The sequence below is a fragment of the Monodelphis domestica genome, chromosome 4 (assembly GCF_027887165.1).
Source record: "Monodelphis domestica isolate mMonDom1 chromosome 4, mMonDom1.pri, whole genome shotgun sequence".
Lineage (NCBI taxonomy): Eukaryota > Metazoa > Chordata > Mammalia > Didelphimorphia > Didelphidae > Monodelphis > Monodelphis domestica.
Genome location: NC_077230.1, coordinates 284,695,961 through 284,719,178, shown reverse-complemented (window position 1 = coordinate 284,719,178; position 23,218 = coordinate 284,695,961). Strand labels below are relative to the sequence as shown.

Genomic DNA, 23,218 nt, shown 5'->3' with positions numbered 1-23,218 from the left:
TCTGACTCTTCATGCTCCCATTTAGGGTTTTCTTAGCAAAGATGCCGGAGTTGTTTGTCATTTAACATTTCATTCTCTAGCTCATTTTACAGAGGAGTAAACTGAGGCAAAAAAGGTTAAATGACTTGCTCAGGCTTACCAGCTAGTAAGTGCCTAAAGTCAAATTTGAACTCAGGAAGAGAAAGTCTTCTTTACTCCAGGCTTACCATTCTATCTACTGTGTAACATACTTGTTTTTCTGCAAAAATCTTTTACTTAGTCATAACTGTGAATTATAATACCTGGGACAATTTCAGTAGTGGTACCAAAGGTGAGAAGAAGAGATGGATCCTATGTCACTTAGGTCAGAATGCACCACTTCAGTCAGCAATTGTCTAGATACTCCATCCCAGCTGGATGTTGTTTTATAACTCCAGTCATGGAAGAAAGAAGTCTAGAAGGACATCGAGGCCATAGGACCCATGGAGATGTGAGACTTAATAGTGTATGGGTGCTTTTTCCTCTTGCCAGAAAGTCTGAAAACTTGGGGTAAAACATAATTTGTCCCCACTGTAGTTCTTGATTTAAGTCCTTGGTTGACCCTAAGCCAGTTTGAACTCCCTTTCCTGGGATGCTTACACACACACACACACACACACACACACACACACACACACACACACACACACACACCCCTACATATTATTTTCTTTGGCTTCCTTCAAGACTAAGTTAAAATTCTATCTATTAAAGGAAGATTTCCCTCTAGAATATAAACTTGAGGGTAGGAACTGTTTTTCTTATCTTTGTCTCCTTAACACTTCATCACTCTGCCTTGTGCTCCTCCAAACCCTTTCATTTCTCTTCATACTTCCCATGGTTGCTCCTCTCCCCACTCTCTCAACTGAGAACCTCGTGTCATATTTTACAGGGAAAAATTTGAGGCCATTTGTGATAAACTCCCTCTTCCTCATCTCATCACTCAGGTCCTTTCTGTGACTTTCCTTCACATGATTAAGTGGCCTTACTCTTTACCAAGGCTAACTCTTCTAGTGACCTCATAATATATCTAGTCCCTTTCATCTATTGGCCTCTCTATCATTCCTTCTCATTCACTTATTTTCAATTTCCCCCTCTAGATTAGCTCATTTCCTACTGCCAACAAAACATGTATCTCATCTTTCTCCCATCTATCGTATCATTCCCCTGAATCTACTCTTTCCAAAGTTACTGATTTTGATCTTTTGGTGGATAAATCCCATGGCCTTTCATCAGTGCCCATTCTTCTTGACTTCTCTGCAGCCTTTGACACTGTTGACCACTCTCTCTCCTCCTTAATGTTCTCTTCTCTCTAGGTTTCTGGGGTACCACTCTCTTCTAACTCTCCTCCTAACTGACCTCTACTTCCCTATCTTCTTTGCTGAATCCTTCTCCTGAGCATGTCCTCTAATCAGAGGTGTCCCTCAGGGTTTTTTTTTTTCCCTGGGCTCTTTTCACTTCTCCCTCTATTCAATTTAATTTAGTGATTTCATCAGCTTCCATGAATTTCATTACCATCTCTATGCAGATGATTCTCAAATCCACCTTTCCTGCCCCAATTTCTATCTTTACCCCAAATCTTACATCTATGAGAATCTCTTCAACATCTCAAACTGGTTGTTCAGGAGACATCTTAAACTCAATATATCAAAAACAGAACTTAAAAAAAAACAACAGAACTTTTTGTCTTTCCTCCTAAATCCTGCTCACCTCCTACCCTCCCTGCTAACTTAAATGGCGGCACCACCCTCACATTCCCTCAAGTTCACAACCTAGTAGTCCTCTGGATTCCTTAGTCTCTTATCCACAAGTGAGTTGCTATTGCCAAGGCCTATTGATTTCATTTTTGCAAGCACTATCAAATACAACACTTGTCCTCTGTGACACTGCCACCTCTCTAGTACAGGCCCATATCACCTTATGCCTCCACTATTGCAATAGCCTGCTGATGGCATTGTCTTTTTCAAGTCTCTAGCCACTCCAATCCATTCTCCATTCAGCTACTAAGTGATTTTCCTAAAATGCAGGTCAAATCATGTCCCCTCCCTGCTCAATAAATTCCAGCACTCTTTTTGCCTTCAAGAGAAAAGACAAAATGCTCTATTTGGCATTCAAAGCCCTTTATAACTTAGCCTTCTCCTACCTTTCCAGTATTCAATCATCTTACTCCCCATAGTGTACTCTTCAAATTCAGGAACACTAACCTCCTAGCTGCTCCAGGAACCAGACACTCCACCATGTTTATCCACCATGCCTGAAACCCTCTTTTTCCTTCACTCTGACTATTGTCCTCTCTAGCTTCCTTCAAATCTCAGACTAAAATCTGACTTTTATATGAAATCTTCCCCAAACTAATTTTCACTCTAGTGTTTTCCCTTTGTGAATTTTTTTTCCTATTAATCCTTTAGATAGCTTGTTTTGTATGCGCTTGTTTGCATGTTGTCTCCCCCATTAAATCATATGTTTATTGAGGGCAGAGACAGTCTTTTGCCTTTTTTTTTTTGAATCCACAGAATTTAGCAAAGTGTCTGGCATATAATAGGTACTTAACAAATGTTTAATAATTGATTGTTGACTGACTGACTAATGAAATGATCTCTGAGGTCTCTTCTAAATCTCAATCTTAAGATCCTGAATGCTCTTCTTTTGGCCTGGCTATGCTTCATTCATTACCAAATTTGCTATGATCTGGGGCATAAGGGTGAAAGAGAATCTTTAAGAAATCATAGAAATATCTGCTTTAGCTAAGAAGGTGGGTATTCTAAGTATATCTTAAAAGATACAGTGAAGTTGCTGCTTTAAGGACATTCAGTTCTACCTACTTCACATCAATATAGAGGTCTAGCACATTTTTTAATAAATAAATAGGAAGATGAAGGGTTTTGCAATGCTATTGAAAAAGATGCTTTATTCCTACTTACATTTAGCTAAATTATATGTATTGAAATATTGAGCAAAATTCTAATGTAGACATAATCTCAAATATGGTAGATTTATAAATCAGATCAGTTTTATTTATTTACTTGCTAATGTACATTTTCCTTAGAGGGCTCAGTTGTTTGACTTGTTACTTATGATTTCTCCTTGAAAAGAGCCGCCTCTAAATTCTCCACAGTGTTAAACTTCAGACAGCACTGTGTTCTTAAGAAAGCATCTGTTGGGTTAGAATGATCATCCCCAATATTTCTTTCTCACCACAAATTCACAGCACTGTTTGGAAACTCCTCTAGGCTTGGCTTTTTGGTAATACAGAATAAATCAATGTAACTCCAAACCCAAGGGGCTTTCTTCCCTCCCACCATCTTACTTTGCTCTTGCATCTGGACATCTTATATAAGATGAAAAGGAAAACAGTTCTCAGAGATATTCATTTCCACATGATTGGTCTAATGAGCTCTCTGGGTTTGATAATATTTTGGCTGCAACTGAAGTTCAGTAGGAGAAAAAAAAACATTGTCTGCTATATGATAGGAACAGGTACAAATATTATAATCATAGAATCATATTTTATCTCCTTTTAATTCAACAATTATTTATTGAAAACCTCTCATGTACCAGATACTATACAAAGAACTAAAGGGGATGGAAAAACAAAACATAAATAAACCCCTGCCCTCAAGGAAATTACATTTTATTTTTTAAATTAAATTGTATTTTTATGAATAAAATATTTTTCTCTCTTCACCTACCCTTTTCCCACTATTGAGAAGGAAGGAAGGAAGGAAGGAAGGAAGGAAGGAAGAAAGGAAGGAAGGAAGGAAGGAAGGAAGGAAGGAAGGAAGGAAGGGAGGGAGGGAGGAAGGAAGAAAGGAAGAAAATATTTTTCTCCCTTCATCTACCCTTTTCCCATTATTAAGAAGGAAGGAAAGAAGGAAAGAAGGAAGGAGGGAGGGAGGGAGAGAGGAAGGAAGGAAGGCAGGAAGGAAGGAAGGGAGGGAGGGAGGAAAGGAAAGGAAAGGAAGAAAGGAAATGAAGGAAGGAAGGAAGGAAGGGAGGAACAAAGGAAGGAACAAAGGAATGAAGGAAGGAAGGAAGGAAGGAAAGGGAAGGAAGGAAAGGAAGAAAGAAAAGAAAGGAAGGAACGGAGGGAGGGAGGTAGGAATGGAGGGAGGGAGGGAAGGAAGAGAGGAGGGATAGAAGGAGGAAGGAAGGAAGGAAGGAAGAAAGAAAGGAATGAATGAAGGAAGGAAGGAAGGAAGGAAGGAAGAAGAGAAAGAAAATCCTTGTAAAAATTTGTATAAATAATTTCTACTTTGACCTTGTCCAAAGGTGATATATCTCATTCTGTCCCCTGAGACCATTATCTCTCAGTCAAGTGGTGTGTTTCATAAACATACAATTTTAGATGTGGAAAAAAACTTGTGACAATCTCTTATTTTCATGGCCATAAGAATGACTGAGTGCTTTCCAAAAACAACCTTTTGACTTAAGTATTGCTATAATTATTAACAACAGATGCACATGGGGAAACTGAGGTTCAGAGAAGTTATAACAACTGTCTGTAGTCACTCAAACAGTAAGTATTGCAACTGGAAATTATATTATAGGATCAGAATTCTAGATCTGCTCTTAGAGATTTGTATAGTTCAATTCTCTCATTTTATAGAAGAGAAAAAAGAGGCCAAGGGAGGTTAAATGAAGTGCCCAAAGTTACACAAGTAGTAAGTGGGATTTCATCCAAATTCTACCTAATTTAAATCCAGTGATCTTTCTGCTAGACCATTCTTCCTCCTAATCCATAGGTTCTAAACAGTGTGACATTTGGCAAGTTCCCTACCCTTCTTGAGCCTGGCTTTCCTTATCTATAAAATAAGGATATTGTACTTAGGTCTTTATAGTTCTAAACCTATCAACCTCGGGCTTCTTGTCCATAAATCAAAATGCCTCCCGCATGGGCTAAAAATAACTCTACATGACTTTCCATAGAGCTCATTAGCAAAAACAGATGTAGCCTGAGTGGAAGGTATCAATATATTAAACTGGGCCATTTAACTTAGAAACTGGCAGCTTCTTCAAGTCTGTGAGATTTTCATCTGTGACTTTTAATAATCCATCCTACTTTATTACTTTGGACAGCTAGGTGACACAGTGAATAGTGTCACCCTCATCCTCTTGAGTTCAAATGTGACCTTAGATACTACTAGCTCTGTGACCCTGGACAAATCACATAACCCTGTTTGCCTCTTTTTCCTCATTTGTAAAATGAGCTAGAGAAGGAAATGGTAAGCCACTCCAGTGTTTTTTCCAAGAAAGTACCAAATGGAGTCACAAAGAGTTGAACACAACTAAAGTGACTAAATAAGACTATTATTTTAAGGGTTTCTGCTTTTAGTGGTGTATTTGCTTCACCCTTCCCACTACAAATCTCTATGGACAGTTGCTATACATCTCAATGTACCACTATACGAGGTGTTTTGTGTCCTAAAATACCCATCCCAAGATAGCCAGCCTATTTATGAGTCTCTCTGAAATCATCAGGGTTAAAATAGGACTATTGCCATCACTGACCCATTACTGCACCTGTCCTTAAAAGCCTTTTTTTCCAGCCTGGTAGGAACTCTTATAATTTGTGCTCTGCTGATTATAGAATTGAAGAATCTAATTGTTTAGTCATCTCAGTTGTGGCCAACTCTTCATGAACCCATTTGAGGTTTTCTTGTCGAAGATACTAGAGTAGTTTGCCATTTTCTTCTCCAGCTCTTTTTGTAGATCAGAAAACATAGAGTTAAGTGACTTACTTAAGGTCATATAGCAATTGTCTGAGTACAGATTCAATCTCATGAAGATCAGTCTGTCCAATTCCAAGCCCAGTATTCTATCCAGTGTGCCAGCTAGCTGCCCAAAGTGGCTTCTAATTCATAAGGGAACATGAAAATACAACTAATAGAGAAGCCTCCAAATGGGGACATTTAATGCACTGAACTGGGGCTGGAGCTTGACAGGTTGACAAACACGAGATCTGTGGCAAAGAACACGTGATATTTGGAAAGGTGCTCTGTTATTATTGCTGAAATTGTATGATCATCACCCATCAGGAGCAAGCCTGGCTTGGAGAGAGCCCAAAGTTCCTGTCTTTTCAGAGCAGAAAAACTTCAGTTTGGAGCTGGAGGTGGAATGAAGAGTTTCTTTGCCTAATAAGCCCAAAGGGACTTTTCCTACATAGAAACCCATTCTCTGAGTGTGGATGGTCTTTTTCTTTAGTCTCTGCTTCCATTCATTCTCAGACTAACAGCTGACATGAAAGGCTCAACCCAGAAGCAAGGCAAGGGAAAAGAATGTACTATGCTCATGTGTCCCCAGGGCCAATAGTCAGTCTCCCAGGGTCCCTCTTGTCAGTGATGTCTTTGCTTCTGGTAAGTTACATTTGTATAAGGAGTTTCTATAATATAGGAGTCTCATCTTCAAGATTATGGGTTGGAGTTGGGAAGAAACTAGAATATGTATAAAGCAGCCTAGGTAATGACAAACCTTGGGACCTTACAGTGAGGTTGGTTAGTTTATTCACCTGCTAAATAGGACCTTTTGGCAAATGATTTCCAATTCTGGGCCAACAACTTTATCTTTAATAAGAAGACAAAGAGGTAGGTTTAGATTTGATGTCAGGAAAAACAAAAAAAAATATTTCTAATAATCAGTGCTGTGTAAAACATCGAATGGGATGCATCCAGAAGTGGTGTCTTTAGGTTGGATGAATCGTTTGCCAGATATATTATAAAGTTGATGGTCTAAACAGATAGCCACTGAGTTCCCTTCCAATTCCTAAATTCTGAGATTTTATGGGGTTGTATTAAACAATCTGTGAAGTGCCTTTCAACTTTAACATTATAATTCTGAAAACCAGAATTTCTTCTACAGCATAGGTCACCCAACTTCCACTTGAAAATTTTTGTTCACTTTAAAGTAAGCTCTTTGAGAGCAAGGGTCATTTATTTTTTTATTTTTTTTTGCCAGTGCCTTGTACAATATCTAGTATATGGTAGGCATTTAAACTATTTTTTGAATTGAAATCAGTCATAAAACACTGCCTCACAAAGTATGCTCCTCCATGTTCAATGATTATTTTTGAAGTTTCCTCCTTATATTGATCCAAAATCCTTAACTGCCACCCCTTGTTCATAGTTCAGTTCTCTGAAGCTTCACAGAATAAGATTAATTCATTTTCTACATGATAGGACTCCAAAAACTTGAAGATAACTAGCATGTCCTACTTAAGCCTTCCCCAACCCCCAAGATTAACTAGTGCCATTCCCTTCAAAGTTTCCTCATTGGATATGATTTCTCAGCCTTTCAATAGCCATCATAGGATCATAGATCTGGGACTGAAAGGCATCGTAGAGGCCACCTATTTCAGGAAAAGTGGAGAGGGAAAAATAAATCTGAAAGACATTTTAAGGAAGAAATAACAGGATGATTGGATCCTTTAGAGGTAGGATTTGAGCCCAGATCACTTCATTCCAAAGAGTCAGTGTTCTTTTTATGGTACCACATTGCCATTCTTTTAAAAAGAACAATGTAGAAGTTTGTAAAACTCTTCTAAAATGTAGTACCCAGATCTAATCATAGTTTTCTACATGTAGTCTGATCAGTGCAGTGGAACTCTTCCTCTATCATTCTAGAGACTATATTTCTATGAATGCAATCTAAGATCAGCTATTTTGTCACATATTATTTTGTGAATTTGTGATTAACTTTTATTTTTAATAGTGTAATTTGTGTTGGGGTGTTGTCATTTTTTTCTATAAAATTTTGTCAGCAAAATTACGATGCTATCCTCATCTAATTGGTTTTGTTTTTGCTTAAATTAAGCACTTCATGCTCCTATTAATTTTTTTAGTTTGAGTCCATTGTCCCAATTTATTAAGAAATATTTTAATTTGGAATCTCTCATATAACAAAATAGCTATTCCTTCCAACTATATATCATCTGCAGATTTGAGAAGACTACTATTTATGTGTTCAAATAAATAACTGATAAAAATGATGAACAGGGTTGGTCCAAAGACATTGCCCTGTGGAATGGTGCGAGAGTTTTCCTTTGGGTTAAGATGGAAACATTTATCTAGTCTCTTTGGTGATGATTTTTCAAATAAGTATACACCTGAGCAACATTTAAACAATTTATCCACAATGATATCAAGAGAGACTTTGACAACCTTTTCCTCCACTGAAATCTAGGTAAACTATGCCAACTACATTCCCATGATTCACTAGTCTAATAATACTGTCAAAAAAGGAAATGTGTTTAGGCAATCATATTTTCCTCTGTATGGACTTGTGTTAACTCCTAAAAGACATTGCTTAGATGTTATGAGATTTTTTGTTGTTCCTAGTATACAGTTTCTGAATTCTACTTTTTCCCCCCTTTTGGAAATTTACATACCAATTACCCATCTCTAGTCTTCTATTATTTTTTCTGTTTTATGTCACTTCCTCAAAGATTACAAACGTTAATTGCACAATCACAACCACCATTTCCCTCATTGTCTTGAGTTGTGATACTTATGAGACTGAAGAACTGAATTAATTTATACTGCTTTCTTCTAACTGCTTCACCTTTCTTGCTTCAATTTGATCTTAACTTCAATAATTGGATCTCATTTCTTGGACATTCCAATGCAGAATGCAGTCAATCTACATTTTCTACATTATTTGCATCTATATTTTATCTACATTATTTACATTATTTTCCATATCTTTTCATAATTCCCTCCAAATATAGTCTACATGAATGGCCAAAAAGATTTCCCCAAAGATTCATTCCTTTAATGACATCTTTTGTAATACTTCTTCTGTGTATCATCATGGACCATAGTCATCATGTGTCTTTGTGTGAACTACTATTTTGATTTGTTTGTAATCATGCATGATTTATAGGATAACCAGGGGAATATTGGTATTTAATTTTTCTAATGGACTGTGGGATTAGGAAGAAGGAATCATAGAAATATGGTAAAATTCTAACATATGAGTTAGTTCTCTCTTCTTTTTCAGTTTGGGAACTAGTTCTTTGTCCATTTTAGCTCCCTTCCCCGTTAAGATATACATGTAGCTTTGATAAGCTGCCCATCAATCATCATTTCATGATCTGTGCAATAGGCAATCTCGATCCAATCCATTTTTCTAATGTGGATAATGTGGATGCTAAGTCATTGTTTTGTGAGACAATGAATCTCATTGAATAGACTGTACAGTGTTTTATGCATTGTATCCTCAGAATCTCAGGATTTCTGGAAAATCCCATCACCTACTGGAAATATATAATATACTTGAACTTGACTCAGAATATCCGAGACAAATGAATGCTTTTTTCTTTTAGTGAACATACATCTCTTTTTTATAATTGGCTTGATATTAATACTCAATTAGTCACAGAACAACAATAACTGTGTATCTATCACAGAATAATAATGTCAGTAACATACATATGAGACAATTCATTAAAGGAGAATCTTCAAAGCTAAATTTCATTTTAGCTATATTTTAAATGTAATGTCATAAATGTTGATGAGATAAATAATCAGGGATTTTGTAATTTTATTATTTTCTATCATAGAATAATCATTTGTGAAAGCTCATCTGATCTTTTTCATATGTTCATTGTATATTTACATGGTATGGGCATGGATCATTTTAAATATATTTTATAAAGATAATGAGGGAAGGAATGTAATTAATAGTTGGTTGATGTTTTTGTATCACAGATGTAAATCTGGAAGCAACAATAGATTAAGTTCAATCTTCTCATATCATACATATTGAAACTAAATCCAAAGAGTTTAAAGTGATTGACCAACATCACAGTAAGAAAAGTTAGGATTCTAGTTTGTCTATTTTTACTTTTAGAGGGTTGGTAGTAGGATCAGGAGATGGTATGATACAAGCTGTAACTCATTTCATTCTTTTAAGGTTTTCCTTTTTTGAAATATTTTACAAATAAATCTCTTAGTATTTTTAAAACTCTCAATTCCACACAAATTTTTCCTCAGTGTTTGGTCAATTCCAGTTGCTTTTTTGAGTTTCCTTTTTCATTATGTTTCCCTGTCTTTACAAAAGACGCAAATACAAATTAATTCTGTGGTAATGGCATTAAGAACCTCGGTGTCCTGGATAGATTTTGCCAAGTCTTGAAAGGCACTAAGGATCCTCTGAGTGAGAAAAAAAATTGCATTCCAGGGTTAGGGAATAGTCGGTGTCAAAGACACAGAAGCAGGAAATTAATGTCATTTAAGGAGTACCACAAATAGGTCAATATGATTGTGAATCAGAATAACAGGGAATGATTCTGAAAAGGTACATTAGAACCAAACAATGATAGGCTTTAAATGATAAACACAGGGTTTTGTAGCTTCTCCTACAGGCAATAAAAGAGTCATTGAAACTTCTTTGATAGGTTAGTTGACTTGGTCAGACTTGGTATTTAGCAATATCAATTTGTAACTGTGTGAGGATTAGATTGTAGAGGGTAGAGGTGGAAAGCAAGTGAATGATTTAAGAGACTACTGTAGTAGTCCAGGCAACAAATGTGAACTGAACAAGGCAGATGGCTGTGTTAGTGAAGAGAAGGGGGCAGATGCAAGGAATGCCATGGAAGTAGAATCAACAAGACTTGGCAACTCAATATAATCTTTTGTCATTCTCCATTGTAATACCTTTCAAATAAATGTGTACTCTGTTAATGCTGCCCTTAGCTGCCATATCTTTTCACTTGGTGAGAAGATCACTATTGGCTTAAGCAGTTTATAAATTCTTTGGATTACTTGTTTAATGTGCATTTATAAATGAATGAAAGTAATTTAAAAGTAATTAATATGTACTAGGCACTCTACAAAGCACAAATTAACATAGTCCTTCCCTCAAGAAGATTGCATTCTTACAGATATGTGGGAATGGTGGCTAGGAAAGGTAATGCTTACCTGAAGAGTGCCAGAGATGGTGAGTTGATCTAGTCATTTTCAGAAGAAATTATATGTTTACTTTGATAACTGTTCCCAGAGAAAGGGCTTTAAGTAACCAAAGGGAAGGGCAAATGGGCAAATAACAACATGGGTTGAGTAGATGGTAGGAATAGGATGTGTAAGTATGTTGCCCAATAGATATAACTGGCTAGGTAATTCTATGACCACTCATTCACCAATCAAAGCAGCAGGGTCCCCAGAAAGAGTCCTAAAGACAATGGCAGGGGTCATAGATTCTGAATGTTGTGTATGGAAAATAATGGTCCAAGTGAGAATAAAGAGAGAAGTGAATATAGGTAGATGATAAAATGGCCTAGGAATATAGCTTGATAGGTGAAGGTGAAATATGGTTTGGCATCTAGAGCCATCTAGATATTCTAGGCTAACTAAGTTTGAACTCATTTATATAAGTTGAACTTCTTTAAGAAATGCTTTTAATCATAATTAGTCTTAATTTGTATACAACTTTTAAATTTCTGAGGCAAAATATAATAATAATAGGTAAAACTGTTATTAATTAGTCAATTCACTCATTTATTATTTATTTATTTTTAATTCAACTAGAAGATAGAGTGCCAGGCTGGCCTCAAACATTTACTAACTGTGAGACCCCAACAAGTCATCTAATCCTGTTTGCAGGAGTTCCTCATTTGTAAAGTGAGCTTGAGAAGGAAATGGGAAACCATTTCTGTACTTATCAGTATGTTTGCCAAAAAAACTCCAAGTGGTCCAGGAAGAAGCAGCCATTACTGAATAATAACTGAATAGCATTTTTATTATATTTCAGTTTTCAAATTTTTTAACATTATTTCATTTGATCATAACAGCTCTGTTTTAATAAATACTAATATTTTTCCCATCTTTGCAGTTGAGGTAACTGAGGCTGATACATGATAAGTGAATAGATCTGGGTCACCAGCTAGTACATGTCTGAATCAGGATTTGAATTCAGGTTTCCTGGCTCTATGTATTATAACCAAACAAATGACAATAAGAAAAATAAAGACAATACTTGCTCAATTGAATTGAGTAAAATAATCAAGTAGATAGGAGAGAATACATTCAGCCTGAGAGATTTAAGGAAGGAGTGATTAATTTTAAACAAAAGGTCATGGATTAATATTATATGTAAGACAGTAGCTCTTCTTTTTTCCTCCAACATTTTAAGTTATGAAATTGAAATGAGTAAATTCTAGAATTTATCAGGCATTCCACTTTTAATATAATGAGACTTTATCAGTTGTTAAATTCACTATTACCTCTTTGTCCATGAGGTGAATTCTGTTAGGAAGACATCATTGATATCCTGAATGTGACTAAGCTTTTTGTTGTCTCTTCCCTTAATAATATCCTTTGCTTATCTCTCCTTTCATTCCTAGCCTGATGTTCTCTATACTATTTCGTTCTCTTTTGTCACTGATTTCTTTCTACACAGGTATACATCCTTTGAGCAGACAATGTCATTCTACTATCAGATCTTTAATCTTAGATTTTTAAGAGATTTTAGAATTCATCTAATCTATCCACTCACTATCTGATTTTTTTATTATCTGAACCTCTTTATATTACCCGAGTCTCTTTATATTATTATGAATCTCTACTATAACACTGCTAAAATACACAGGGTGTTGAGATATATTGGATTGAGCTTCAGCTCTGGAGTTAGATTGACTCCTCTTCTTGAGTTCAAATCTGCCTTGGACACTTACTAGCTGAGTGACCGTGAAGCCTGTTTGCCTCAGTTTCCTCATCTGCAAAATTAGTTAGAGAGGAAAATGGCAAACCATTTCCATATCTTTGCCAAGAACGTCCCAAAATGCGTGATCATTGAATTCTAAACATTTTCAGTGGTGGAGGGAACTCAAAAGAGAAAGATCATTTCATTTTCACATGCCTCTGATAGGAAGTTCTCCTTTATTCAAAATAACCCCATTCTTTAATGAATTTTACCCATTGGCCTTAGCTCTTATCACTGGTACCATATAAAATCTTTTTTTTTTTATTGTAAAGCACTTTACAGATGTGACATAGAGAGTTATCCCTGGAGTCTATATGAATCAGTCATATAGTGTTTCAGGCAATAAAGCTAATTCAATCTAAGCTTATTTTAAGAGGGTCATAGCTTCCCACTGTGTTCAGCTTTCATCAGACCTTATCGAGCATATTGTGTTCAGTTCTACATACCATGAGTTAACGAGGACATTGATAAACTGGAGAGTGTTCAGAGGTGGGCAAACAGGACAGTGAAGGGTCTTGAGTCAATGAGATTTAAGGATATAAATGGTGTAGTAGATAGAACTGGGTCTATTGAACTTAGAACAGAGAAAACTCAGAGGCGCCATGGTAGTCCTCTCTGTCTCAGTACTTAGAGGTCTGTCATACAGAGGGACTAGCTTTACTCTTTTAACCTCAGCGGGAAAAGCCAAGAGAATAGGTGGATGACCACTGAGGTCTCTGATGCAATAAAAAAAATTGAGCCAGGAAGTTCTGGATTCCACCTCCACTTCAGGCATATAATAACCCTGGGGCCCTGCCAAACTCTTTTTTTTTTTGCTTCTCAGTGTCTCTATTCAAATCTTTAAATTATAAATCAGTTGACAATCTATATTTGTGGTGGGAGCTTCCACTATAGGACATCTGCATGTAGAAGAAACCATAGATCGTAAAAATATTATCATAATTATTCTTTCTGATGGGCCCTCATATGCTAAATGACTGTTGTGTTGCACCTTTTAAGTTCTCTCTCATGATGAGAATCTCCAGTTAGTATAGTCAGTTTGTATGTCCATTTACCCTTCTTTCCTCTGATCAGGAATACATATTGCAATGCTCTTCTGACTTTAAGACATCAAAAGTCAGTTTATAATACTAGGCTTTACAAAAAAATCAAAGATCATTCATGCTGTTCTTACATTTAAAAGAGAAAAGAGCGAAATAAAAGGAGGAAAATTAGCTTGCTCTTGGCTCATATGGAACTGGAATAAGCATAATTAGTATTTAAAAAGTGGTAGAAACCTGATTCATTGTCCAGGTCATCATGTCCCTATGTACAAAAAGCTGTCCATGCAATTATCAACAATGCTTTAGATGCCATGTTAAATAAGGTCCACCTTTAAAATTTGTTTTTCTCTGTCATAAATCTCCGAGTCTTAATCCTATTTATGAGGTTATGTTTACTTCCTTGTTTAAAATGTCAAGTTCATTTTATTACCCTTGTTCTATTGGTCAGAATAAGACATCACGGTCTCTAAATAACATTTTCAGCCCTCTACCATGTAATTTTGGTGAATTAATGTATAACTTTTTACTGTTTTTTTTTTTTCCAACATCATAGCTGTAGACCTCAATTGGGGATGGGGAGTGGGAAAGGTGGAGGTGCAGTGATGATGAAAAAAGATGTGGCCTGTTGAGTTTATCTGTTAGAAATATCTAGTATAGAAACCCTTTCTCCAAATGCACATAATTCACAATTTATAAAGTCATCCAGACCTTTGAGAGATTGTCAGTTTCACAAAAGAAAAACCCTGTTTTTACAGTTTTATCTTGGTATTTTGCCTCCCTGACCAAAAATATCAGTTGAAAATGTCTTTTGTTCTCCTTTTTTTTTTTTGTGGGCACTCTTTGAGCGGATCATCTATAAGAAATACCTTTATTTCTTTTTTTCTCACTCTCTTCTTAACTTTCTGGTCTTGTTGCCAATGTCATTGTGCAACCAAAACTATTCTCTTCAAATTTTTAGCAATCTTTTAACTGCCAAATCTAATGGCCCTTTTCCAATCCTCATCATGTTTGACCTCTCTATAGCTTGTAGCATTGTCAATAACTCTCTTCTCCTTGATATTCTCCTCTAAATTTTCATGACTGCCCTCTCCTGGTTCTTTTCTTACCTGTCTGACCTGCTGACTGTTTCTTTTCAAGCTCCTTTGCCAGATCTTCATCCAGGTCACACCTACTAAACATGAATGGGGCAACTATTAATGGAGCCATGGGTAATGTGCCAGGTCTGATGTCAAGAATGATTAAGTTCAAATCCTGCCCTAGACAATTAGTAATTAACTATTATGTGACTGAGCAAGTTACTTAACCTCTATATGCCTCAGGTTCTTCAGTTGTAAAATGAGAATAAGAATTGCACCTACTTGTGGGGATCAAATGAGATATTAACTATAAAAAAGATATCTGTTAAAACACATTTTCCACAGTTCCTGGTACATAGTAGGCACTATATAAGTACTTCTTACCTTCTTCTCTTCCTTGTGTTCCCATGAATATCCCACAAAGCTCCACATTAGTTTGTTGTTGTTGTTGTTGTTGTTCTTCTTCTTCTTCTTCTTTTTCTCCTCCTCTTCCTCCTCCTTCTTCCCTTCCTTCCTTTATTTTTCTTTCTTTTCTCTCTCTCTCTCTCTTCCTTCTCTCTCTCTCTCTCTCTCTCTCTCTCTCTCTCTCTCTCTCTCTCTCTCTCTCTCTCTCTCCCCATCCATTCAATTATTGGTTTTATGTTAATAATTCTTACATTTACTTATCTAGCCTTACTTTTTACCTCCAATCTCTCATCTCCAATTACCTATTAATCAGCTCGATTCCAGTGTTCCATAAAAATGAATTTCTTAATATGTCTGAAACCCTGTATTTTTTCTAACTACCCTATTACTGTTCAGGGAATCACCTCCCAAGAGCCTAGGCTTGTTCCACCTCTAGTCCTCTCTCTCTCTCTCTCTCTCTCTCTCTCTCTCTCTCTCTCTCTCTCTCTCTCTCAGGCCATTACCCACATATAATCTATTTCCATTGACTATCAATTTTATTTTCATACCATCTCATCTTTCATACATACCTCTTTCTTTCCTCTGACATTGCCACCACTCTGGTGCATGACCTCATCAACTCACACTTGAACCATTGAAATAGCTTACTATGGGTCTGCCTTCCTCAATTCTCTCCCCACCCCTACTCTCTACATCATTCAGCTGTCAAAGGGATATTCTTAAAATACAGGTGTAATCATGCTACTCCCTCCACTCAATAAACTCCAATGGCCTCCTCTCAACTCCAAATTCAAATTAAAAAAAGCTTCTATTTGTCATTCAAAGCCTTTCATAACCTGTTTCATCTATATCCCACCCACCTTTCTAATATTCTTATACTTTCTTCCTTCTCTTGATCTGATCAAGTGACATTGGCCTCTTTTCAATTCCTAAGAACAATACACTTTATCTCCTAAATCAGGATATTTTTCAGTGGCTATCCCCCATCTCTGGAATGGTGTCCCACCTCATCTCTGCCTCCTGTATTCTCAGGCTTCCTTCAAGTCCCAGCCAAATTCTTATCTTCTATAAGAAGCTCTTCCCAGTTCCCTTAATTCTAATCTCTTTTCTCTCTTGATTACTTCCAATTAATCCTTCATGTAGTTTTGTTTGTACATAGTTGTTTATATGTTGTCGCTTCTATTAGAATGTAAGTTCCTTGAGAACAAAAACTATCTGCTGTCTTTTTTTTTGTATCCTTAGCACTTAGCATAGTGCCAAGCACCCACTAGTCATTTAACAAATTATCCTATTTGACTGACTTCCTATCAAACAAATGATTTACAGGAGCCCTTCATTCTGATATTGTAAGCCAGCTCCATGCATTATATTGGCATAGTATCAATATGACCGAAAAAAGAGAAAGGCTAGTCATGACTCAACCTTCACAACTGATCCTCATGAGGCTTCCCTACATGTATCCAATAATTCTGGACTAGTCCTCATTTAGGGATATAGTTTCCATCTTATTAATTTTAATTACTAATACAGGCAACTTTCATCATATAAATAAGTTGTATTCTAAAATATGTGTTCCAAGTGGCCACTTTGGAAATCTGAGTCCATTGGTTTCCTCCCTAAAGCTCCTTCCTATGACTTCATTCATCCATTAGTAGTACTGTCGTTTATCAATTCTCCCTTATTAAAAGCTTTGGTGTTATCTCTTCTCTCTCCTTTGCCTGTCATATCAAATCATATGCCAAGTCCTATTGATTCTATCTCTACAATATCTCTCAAATATATTTCCTCCTCTGTTCCTCCTGCCACTATGCTAGGACAATCACTCAATAACCTCCTTGCCTAGGTCCTCCCACTGCACACACACACACACACACACACACACACACACACACACACACACACAACTATTGCAAAAGCCTTCTAACAAAGACTTCTCCCTCATCTACTCCCTCCTCCCTGAAAACCATCCTTCATTCTGCTGCTAGACTTTTCTTTATGCATACCTCAAGCTATGTCACTCCTCTGGTCAAAACCTTCAATGATTTTCTATTGTTTTTTGAGCAAAGTTCATGTGATTTTATCTGGTTTTCAAGATCCTCAAGAATCTGAGAATGTTTCCAATCTTATGACCCTATGGAGAATAGGGCAGACATCAACCTGCCAGGTATTTGAGGGCAATAAACAAGAAAGGATAACTCTGCTATGGAGGGTAGGTGGGGGCAGAAGAGAGGGTTGGGTTAAATTGGATACTGATTCAAGAGGGGAAAACTACATAAATTCTGCAATCGAGTTGCTAACAGCATCTCCTCAAGTTTTAAATTCATTAGACTTGTAAATCTGACAGGCGAAATGGGAGCAGTAAGACAGGATCTGAGGCATTAGTTCTGTAAACCAGAGGAGTTGAGAAAGAGTTTGGAAAGACAGAAGTACCAAAGAGGGAAATGTTAAGCACCTGCACAACGATTCTGCTTACATAGCTCCCATGCCAAGATAGCATTCTCTTTTGGAATGAGGTACCAGTAGCATCCTTTAAAAAAACAAACAAACAAGCAAACAAACAAGGGATCAGGATTGTCATGGGACCAAATCCTTTTATTTTTTACACAGCTCTCCTTAACTCACTTGATATACCACCTTCATGCCTTTGCTCATGCTGTTCCATATTACTAGAATGCCTCTACTCACTCTCTCTCTCTCTCTCTCTCTCTCTCTCTCACTCTCTCTCTCTCTCTCTCTCTCTCTCTCTCTCTCTCTCTCTCTCTCTCTCACACACACACACACACACACACACACACACACACACACACTTCACTTGTTGAATTCTCTGCTATCATTTAAGTCCCAATACAAATGCCTCCTCCTTCAGGGAACTTCTAGAATCCACACTCCCTAACCTGGAGATGACACCATTGAATTAAATCTAGCCCTCTCTTTTGCAGAGGGTCATAGAATCAGATGTCAAGTTCAATCCTGAGAAAACTGAGACCTAGCAATATCAAGTAGCATGTACAAGATCCCATAGAAAATAATCATCATGACTTAGATTCAAACCCAGATCTTCAGATGTCAAGTTCATGGTACTTTCTAATGCATTGTGTTGCTTCCAACTCTCTTATGTTGTTTTGTATGATTTTTGTATTACAGTTATTTTATATGCATCCTATTTAAATGATGAGAACCATGAGGTAAAGAGTTCTATGTATCTGTCTCCTCTACTACCTAGGAAAGTGCTCTACCAAAAAGATGCTCAATAAATATTTGTTGGAATGAATTTTGTTCTGGAATTAGTCAGGAAAACTCTTCAAATCATAATTTACCTGATAACTCTACAGTACCCATCCACTGTTTATAATATTGTTTCTATTTGGAAAAATGGGTTCAGAATCTCAAATTGTCATGTATCTCTCACTGTTACATATCACTTATCCCAGAAGCAATATTTCACACACACACACACACACACACACACACACACACACACACACACCTTCCATCTCCATCAACTCTCAGACAATGGAATTGGGACTGTTCCCCTCATACACACTGATTGTGATGCTGTAAAAGAAGTTGCCAGCAGCTGGGTGATAAAAATTGAAGAGTAGGGGTAGAGAAACCTGTAGTGAGAACCAGAATGCAAATTGTTGGAAGTGAAGACAGATTGCTGAGATAGAAATGAGGGATGTGAAGAAGATATAAAGAATATTACTAAAGAAATGGGGAGTAGGGAAGCAGGAGAAGGGGAGGAGTCATGACTAGAGGTTGGTGGGGAGGAGGGCATTACTTGCCACTTCCATAATTTTTCCTTTGAGGTCAGTCAGCACTAGAAGAGACCTCAGAGACCATCTAGTCCAACATTATTTTACAGAAGATGAAAAGAGTCCCAGAGAGTTTAAATTACTTGCCTAAGTTGATACATAAACTAATCACTTTCTGAATGGGATTTGATCTCAGGTTTTATTGTCACTGAGTCCCAAAACTCTGTCCACTACAGGATGATGCTTCTTTCTTCCACTTTGCCCCCACTTCCAGTAAAGCAAGATGAGAAGTAGAGACCAAGGAAGATGGTAGTGGGGAGGTGACAGGAGAATCTGAAGCATGAGGAACATGGGAAGCTGCAGTGGTTTCCAGAGGGTCTGGTGCTTTTCAAGAAGAGAAGACCCTCAGCAGTGAGGTTCATATACTACATATATATTGTGAATCTTAAAACTGCTCAGACTCTACCTTAGAACATTTGGTTAAGGCTATTCCCCATTTTAAACAATGGAGGTACTTAGTCAAGAATGTATTGGGAATTTTAACATTACTCCACCCATACTTAGACAGTGCCTTAGGGGAAGATAAAGTTGTAAACTCCTGATGGAACAATGAAAAAAGTCCCTAACTCATACTTATAGTAAAGCTAGAACCCTAAGCTAGGTCTGTTTTTAGATCTACTACAAAAGGGTGCTAAGTACCTATAAAGGTTAAATTAATCACTAAAAAAAGGTCCAGCAACTTACAAAGGGCAAGCTTAGCAAGAGGTGTGAAGTTTTAGTTTACTCAGGGAAGGTGATTAATAAAAGAAGATGTGAATTAAGAATAGTCAGTGCTGAGGAAAACATCTACTGTGATTGGTAGATATGAACATTTAGGGGAGGTGACATAAGAGAAATTTCTCTTTAAAAGGAGCTGATTCTCTCAACTTAGAGTCAGTTGGATCATGGACTAGTTGGAGTAGCTGGACCTCTGAACTTAGTTGGAGTTTTGCTTGGGACAAAATCTTGTGGTGAGTGGATAAAAGACTGACTTAGTTTTCTCTCTTAAAAGAGAAAGGCCTAGGCCAAATGGCCTAGGCACTAGCCTTTTCCTACTATTTCCTCTTACTCTGTCTCCTTCTCTTTCCTTAATTCCTTCATTCGTATTAATTAAAATCTCCATAAAACCCAGCTGACTTGGGTATTTCATATTTGGGAATTTTTCCCATGGCGACCACTTATTTTTGATATAAGATCAAGATACTAAAATTACTTTTACAGTTTTGGCAATTCATAGTCTTGAACCCACATTTTCGCGGGCACAATATATACATATGTATATATTTTATCTTTGGAAATGTTTTCTATGTATTTTGCTTTCTGCTCCTTTAAAATAGTAAGGTTCTTGAGGGCAAGAATCATGTGTTAAATTTCTTTTATATTTGCCCATAAATCAAAATGGAGAGATTTGTATAAAGTGAAATATGGTATAACAAAGTGTTTACTGAAGAATTCATATTCTTGGCATAGTGTATTACACTGGAGAATTAATAGTCACAATAAAAATACTTCACTTGGTACTTTGAAAATGTGATTTTATCCATTCAAATCCTTCTTCAGCCAACAACTTCAACCCATCTATACCTTCTCATCATTTGTGCTTCTTATCTTATGTTTTACTGTAAAATCTCTATAAAGTATCTGACCAACATAATTCAAGGTTTTCCTTTTGTTTTTTTAGTATTAGTGGGATACTAATATACTTCTTCAACTGTTCATCATCCTCACTATTTAATTAGTCTGTTTCCCTCCACTGAAGATAGATGTTAGAAATATTCTTTAGGCCTTGGCCACATGCTATATGCTTTCTTCCTACATACATACACACACACACACACACACACACACACATATATATGTGTGTATATATATATATATATACATATATATATGCCTCTCTCCCATTTTCCTCTAGTTATTGGCAATTTAAATTGTTGTAAGATCATAATGCTTTAGGATTTACATCTCTATAGAACCCCTGGGACAATACTTATGTTAAAGTGGGACTTTTGCAAGGGCATCATTATGGGGTCATTGAAGGCACTTTGCAATTTCCCAAATGTAATCCAAGACAATCTGAACCATCTTTACCAATTCCAGACCCTGATCATGGTGTATAATTTTTAAAATCCTCTTTGAAAATTTTCTTAGATGCTTATTCCTCTTTTTTGATGTGAAGGTCCATTATAGGAACATTTGCTCATTCTTTCTCTCTTTTTTTTTCAGTTCCTCCCCAGATTATGAACATCTCTTCAGACATCACTGTGAATGAGGGAAGTAGCGTGACCCTCCTGTGTCTTGCTATTGGGAGACCAGAGCCTACTGTGACATGGAGACACCTGTCAGTGAAAGGTGAGGTACTTGACCCTGAGATGGAAGAGGAAGATATTGAGGGACCATCTGGATCTCGCAGCATATGTGCATATTATAGGTGTACATTTCTAAGCAAAATGGCAATTCAGGATTATAGCATCAAATATTTATCAAACAATAAGTGACGTAGAATTATGAGGAGATTCAAAAAGTCAACTCTGATCTTTTCTTTCATTTTCTGCTAAGTGAAACTGGGGTTCCATGAGCCCCTTTTGCCTTCCATAGCTACAAAGGTGTGCAGATGCTCTTGCAATTCTTCTCCTGGGAAAGAAGAATTTTCTCCAGGTAGTTGTGAGAAATGATGATTTGGGATCTTTAGATGAAGGCTTCTGGATGATAGGAATGACTATTGAGGGTCAGATGAAACTGCTTGGCCATATGCTTTAGAGTTTCTGTTTACCCAGAGGGAGAAGGATCTGTGATCTTCAATAATCTGACCGTTTACCTGGAGTCATCTCTGCTACAAGCTGGAAATGACAAGTGTTTTATCTCTAGAGGGCTGGGGAGGCTGTGATGGGCAAGTACATCTGTTCCTACCTGGAATGTGTACCCAGGAGCTGGCAATGGAAGATTTGTCAGGACTGCTTCCAAGTAGCAGGGGGAGCCAGCCAGCTTGAGGACATATCCCCATTGCCCCTTGGAAATCTAACTTCTTATCAAGATCAACAGGGAATTAAGAAAAAAGGGGCCCAAGGCCATTTGATATTTTTTATGCTGTAATTAGACTGTGTGATTAATTCCAGCAATTAGAATGGAAACCAAGCCCCTTTTATGCACTAGAGAATGCAAATAACAGAAATGGCAACAAATAGGCAAACTGGTTACTAAGAGAGACAGACAGGTAGGCAGGTAGACAGACAGACACAGACAGGCACAGCTACGCTAACATACAGAGGGAATCCCATACGTGAAAAACTGCTTCCCTAGATTCAGACCTCCCTCCCCTCAGCCCCCCTCCTTACCGGAGGCAGGCTTTATGAGTGGGAAAAACACTTAGGCTTCCGTTCCTATTTTCTCCAGAATGAAATACACATAGTAATGCTTGCCTACACCTAGTTTAGGAGCAAATGGTGAGGGATGAGTGAGATAATGCCAGTGAAGTACCTTGACCTTCTAAGAGTAAAGGCTGAGAATCTTGAACTCCACCGTGGTTTAATGATAAAAGGGAAATTATCAAGAATATTCAAGTATACCGAAGGGATATTCCAAAGCCCGACCTTATACAAACGGGAGAAATAGTACTTGCACGCAAACATATGGAGTCACAGGCCTCTGGGGGAATTTTCTCTAAAGGCAGGAGAGTTTTGGTCTTGTAATATATACAAATATATGTAGATGCAGCATGCCAATTTTCTATGTATCCAGTGAAGTCAGATGTCTTTATAAATGCTTGAAATCCCAGAATGTACTCTGTTGATCCTAAATACATATTTCTCTAAGCCTGGAGATCGTTTGAAAGACAGCTTGACTTTGGTTAAGTGTACAGAAGCTATTTTTTATGATGCCACGATAGTTAAGACTTCTGTACTTAAAATAGGGGACTTTTAGCCCCCCAATTGTCTTCATTGCAGCTGTGTGGAGGCTGAAGGGCAGCTGGGAGAAGCCAGGAAGAGCCCAAATTCAGTCTGCCCTTGTTCCCCTAAAATCTCCAGGGCTGAGCATCACATCCGAGCTTCTTGCTTTTGTTTTCTTGAAGCCAAGGCCTCCTTCGCTTAGCCTGCCTTCCTGTTTCTAGCTTTCATTGTCTTTCCCTCCTCCCAATGACATTTAAAAATTTCAACTCAGGCAAAGAACGCATTTGCCAAGTTTGAAAGGC

General features: G+C 37.2%; 1 protein-coding gene across 6 annotated transcripts in view; it reads left to right on the top strand.

Moving 5' to 3' along the window:
* Positions 1-23,218, top strand: part of OPCML (opioid binding protein/cell adhesion molecule like) — a 1,618,997-nt gene that overhangs the window by 1,435,402 nt on the left and 160,377 nt on the right. For all 6 annotated transcript variants that reach the window (XM_056825126.1, XM_056825127.1, XM_056825125.1 and 3 more), the window contains one exon: positions 21,256-21,381. In XM_056825126.1, the coding sequence (XP_056681104.1) occupies positions 21,256-21,381 (126 nt within the window). The remainder of the gene's footprint in view (positions 1-21,255; positions 21,382-23,218) is intronic.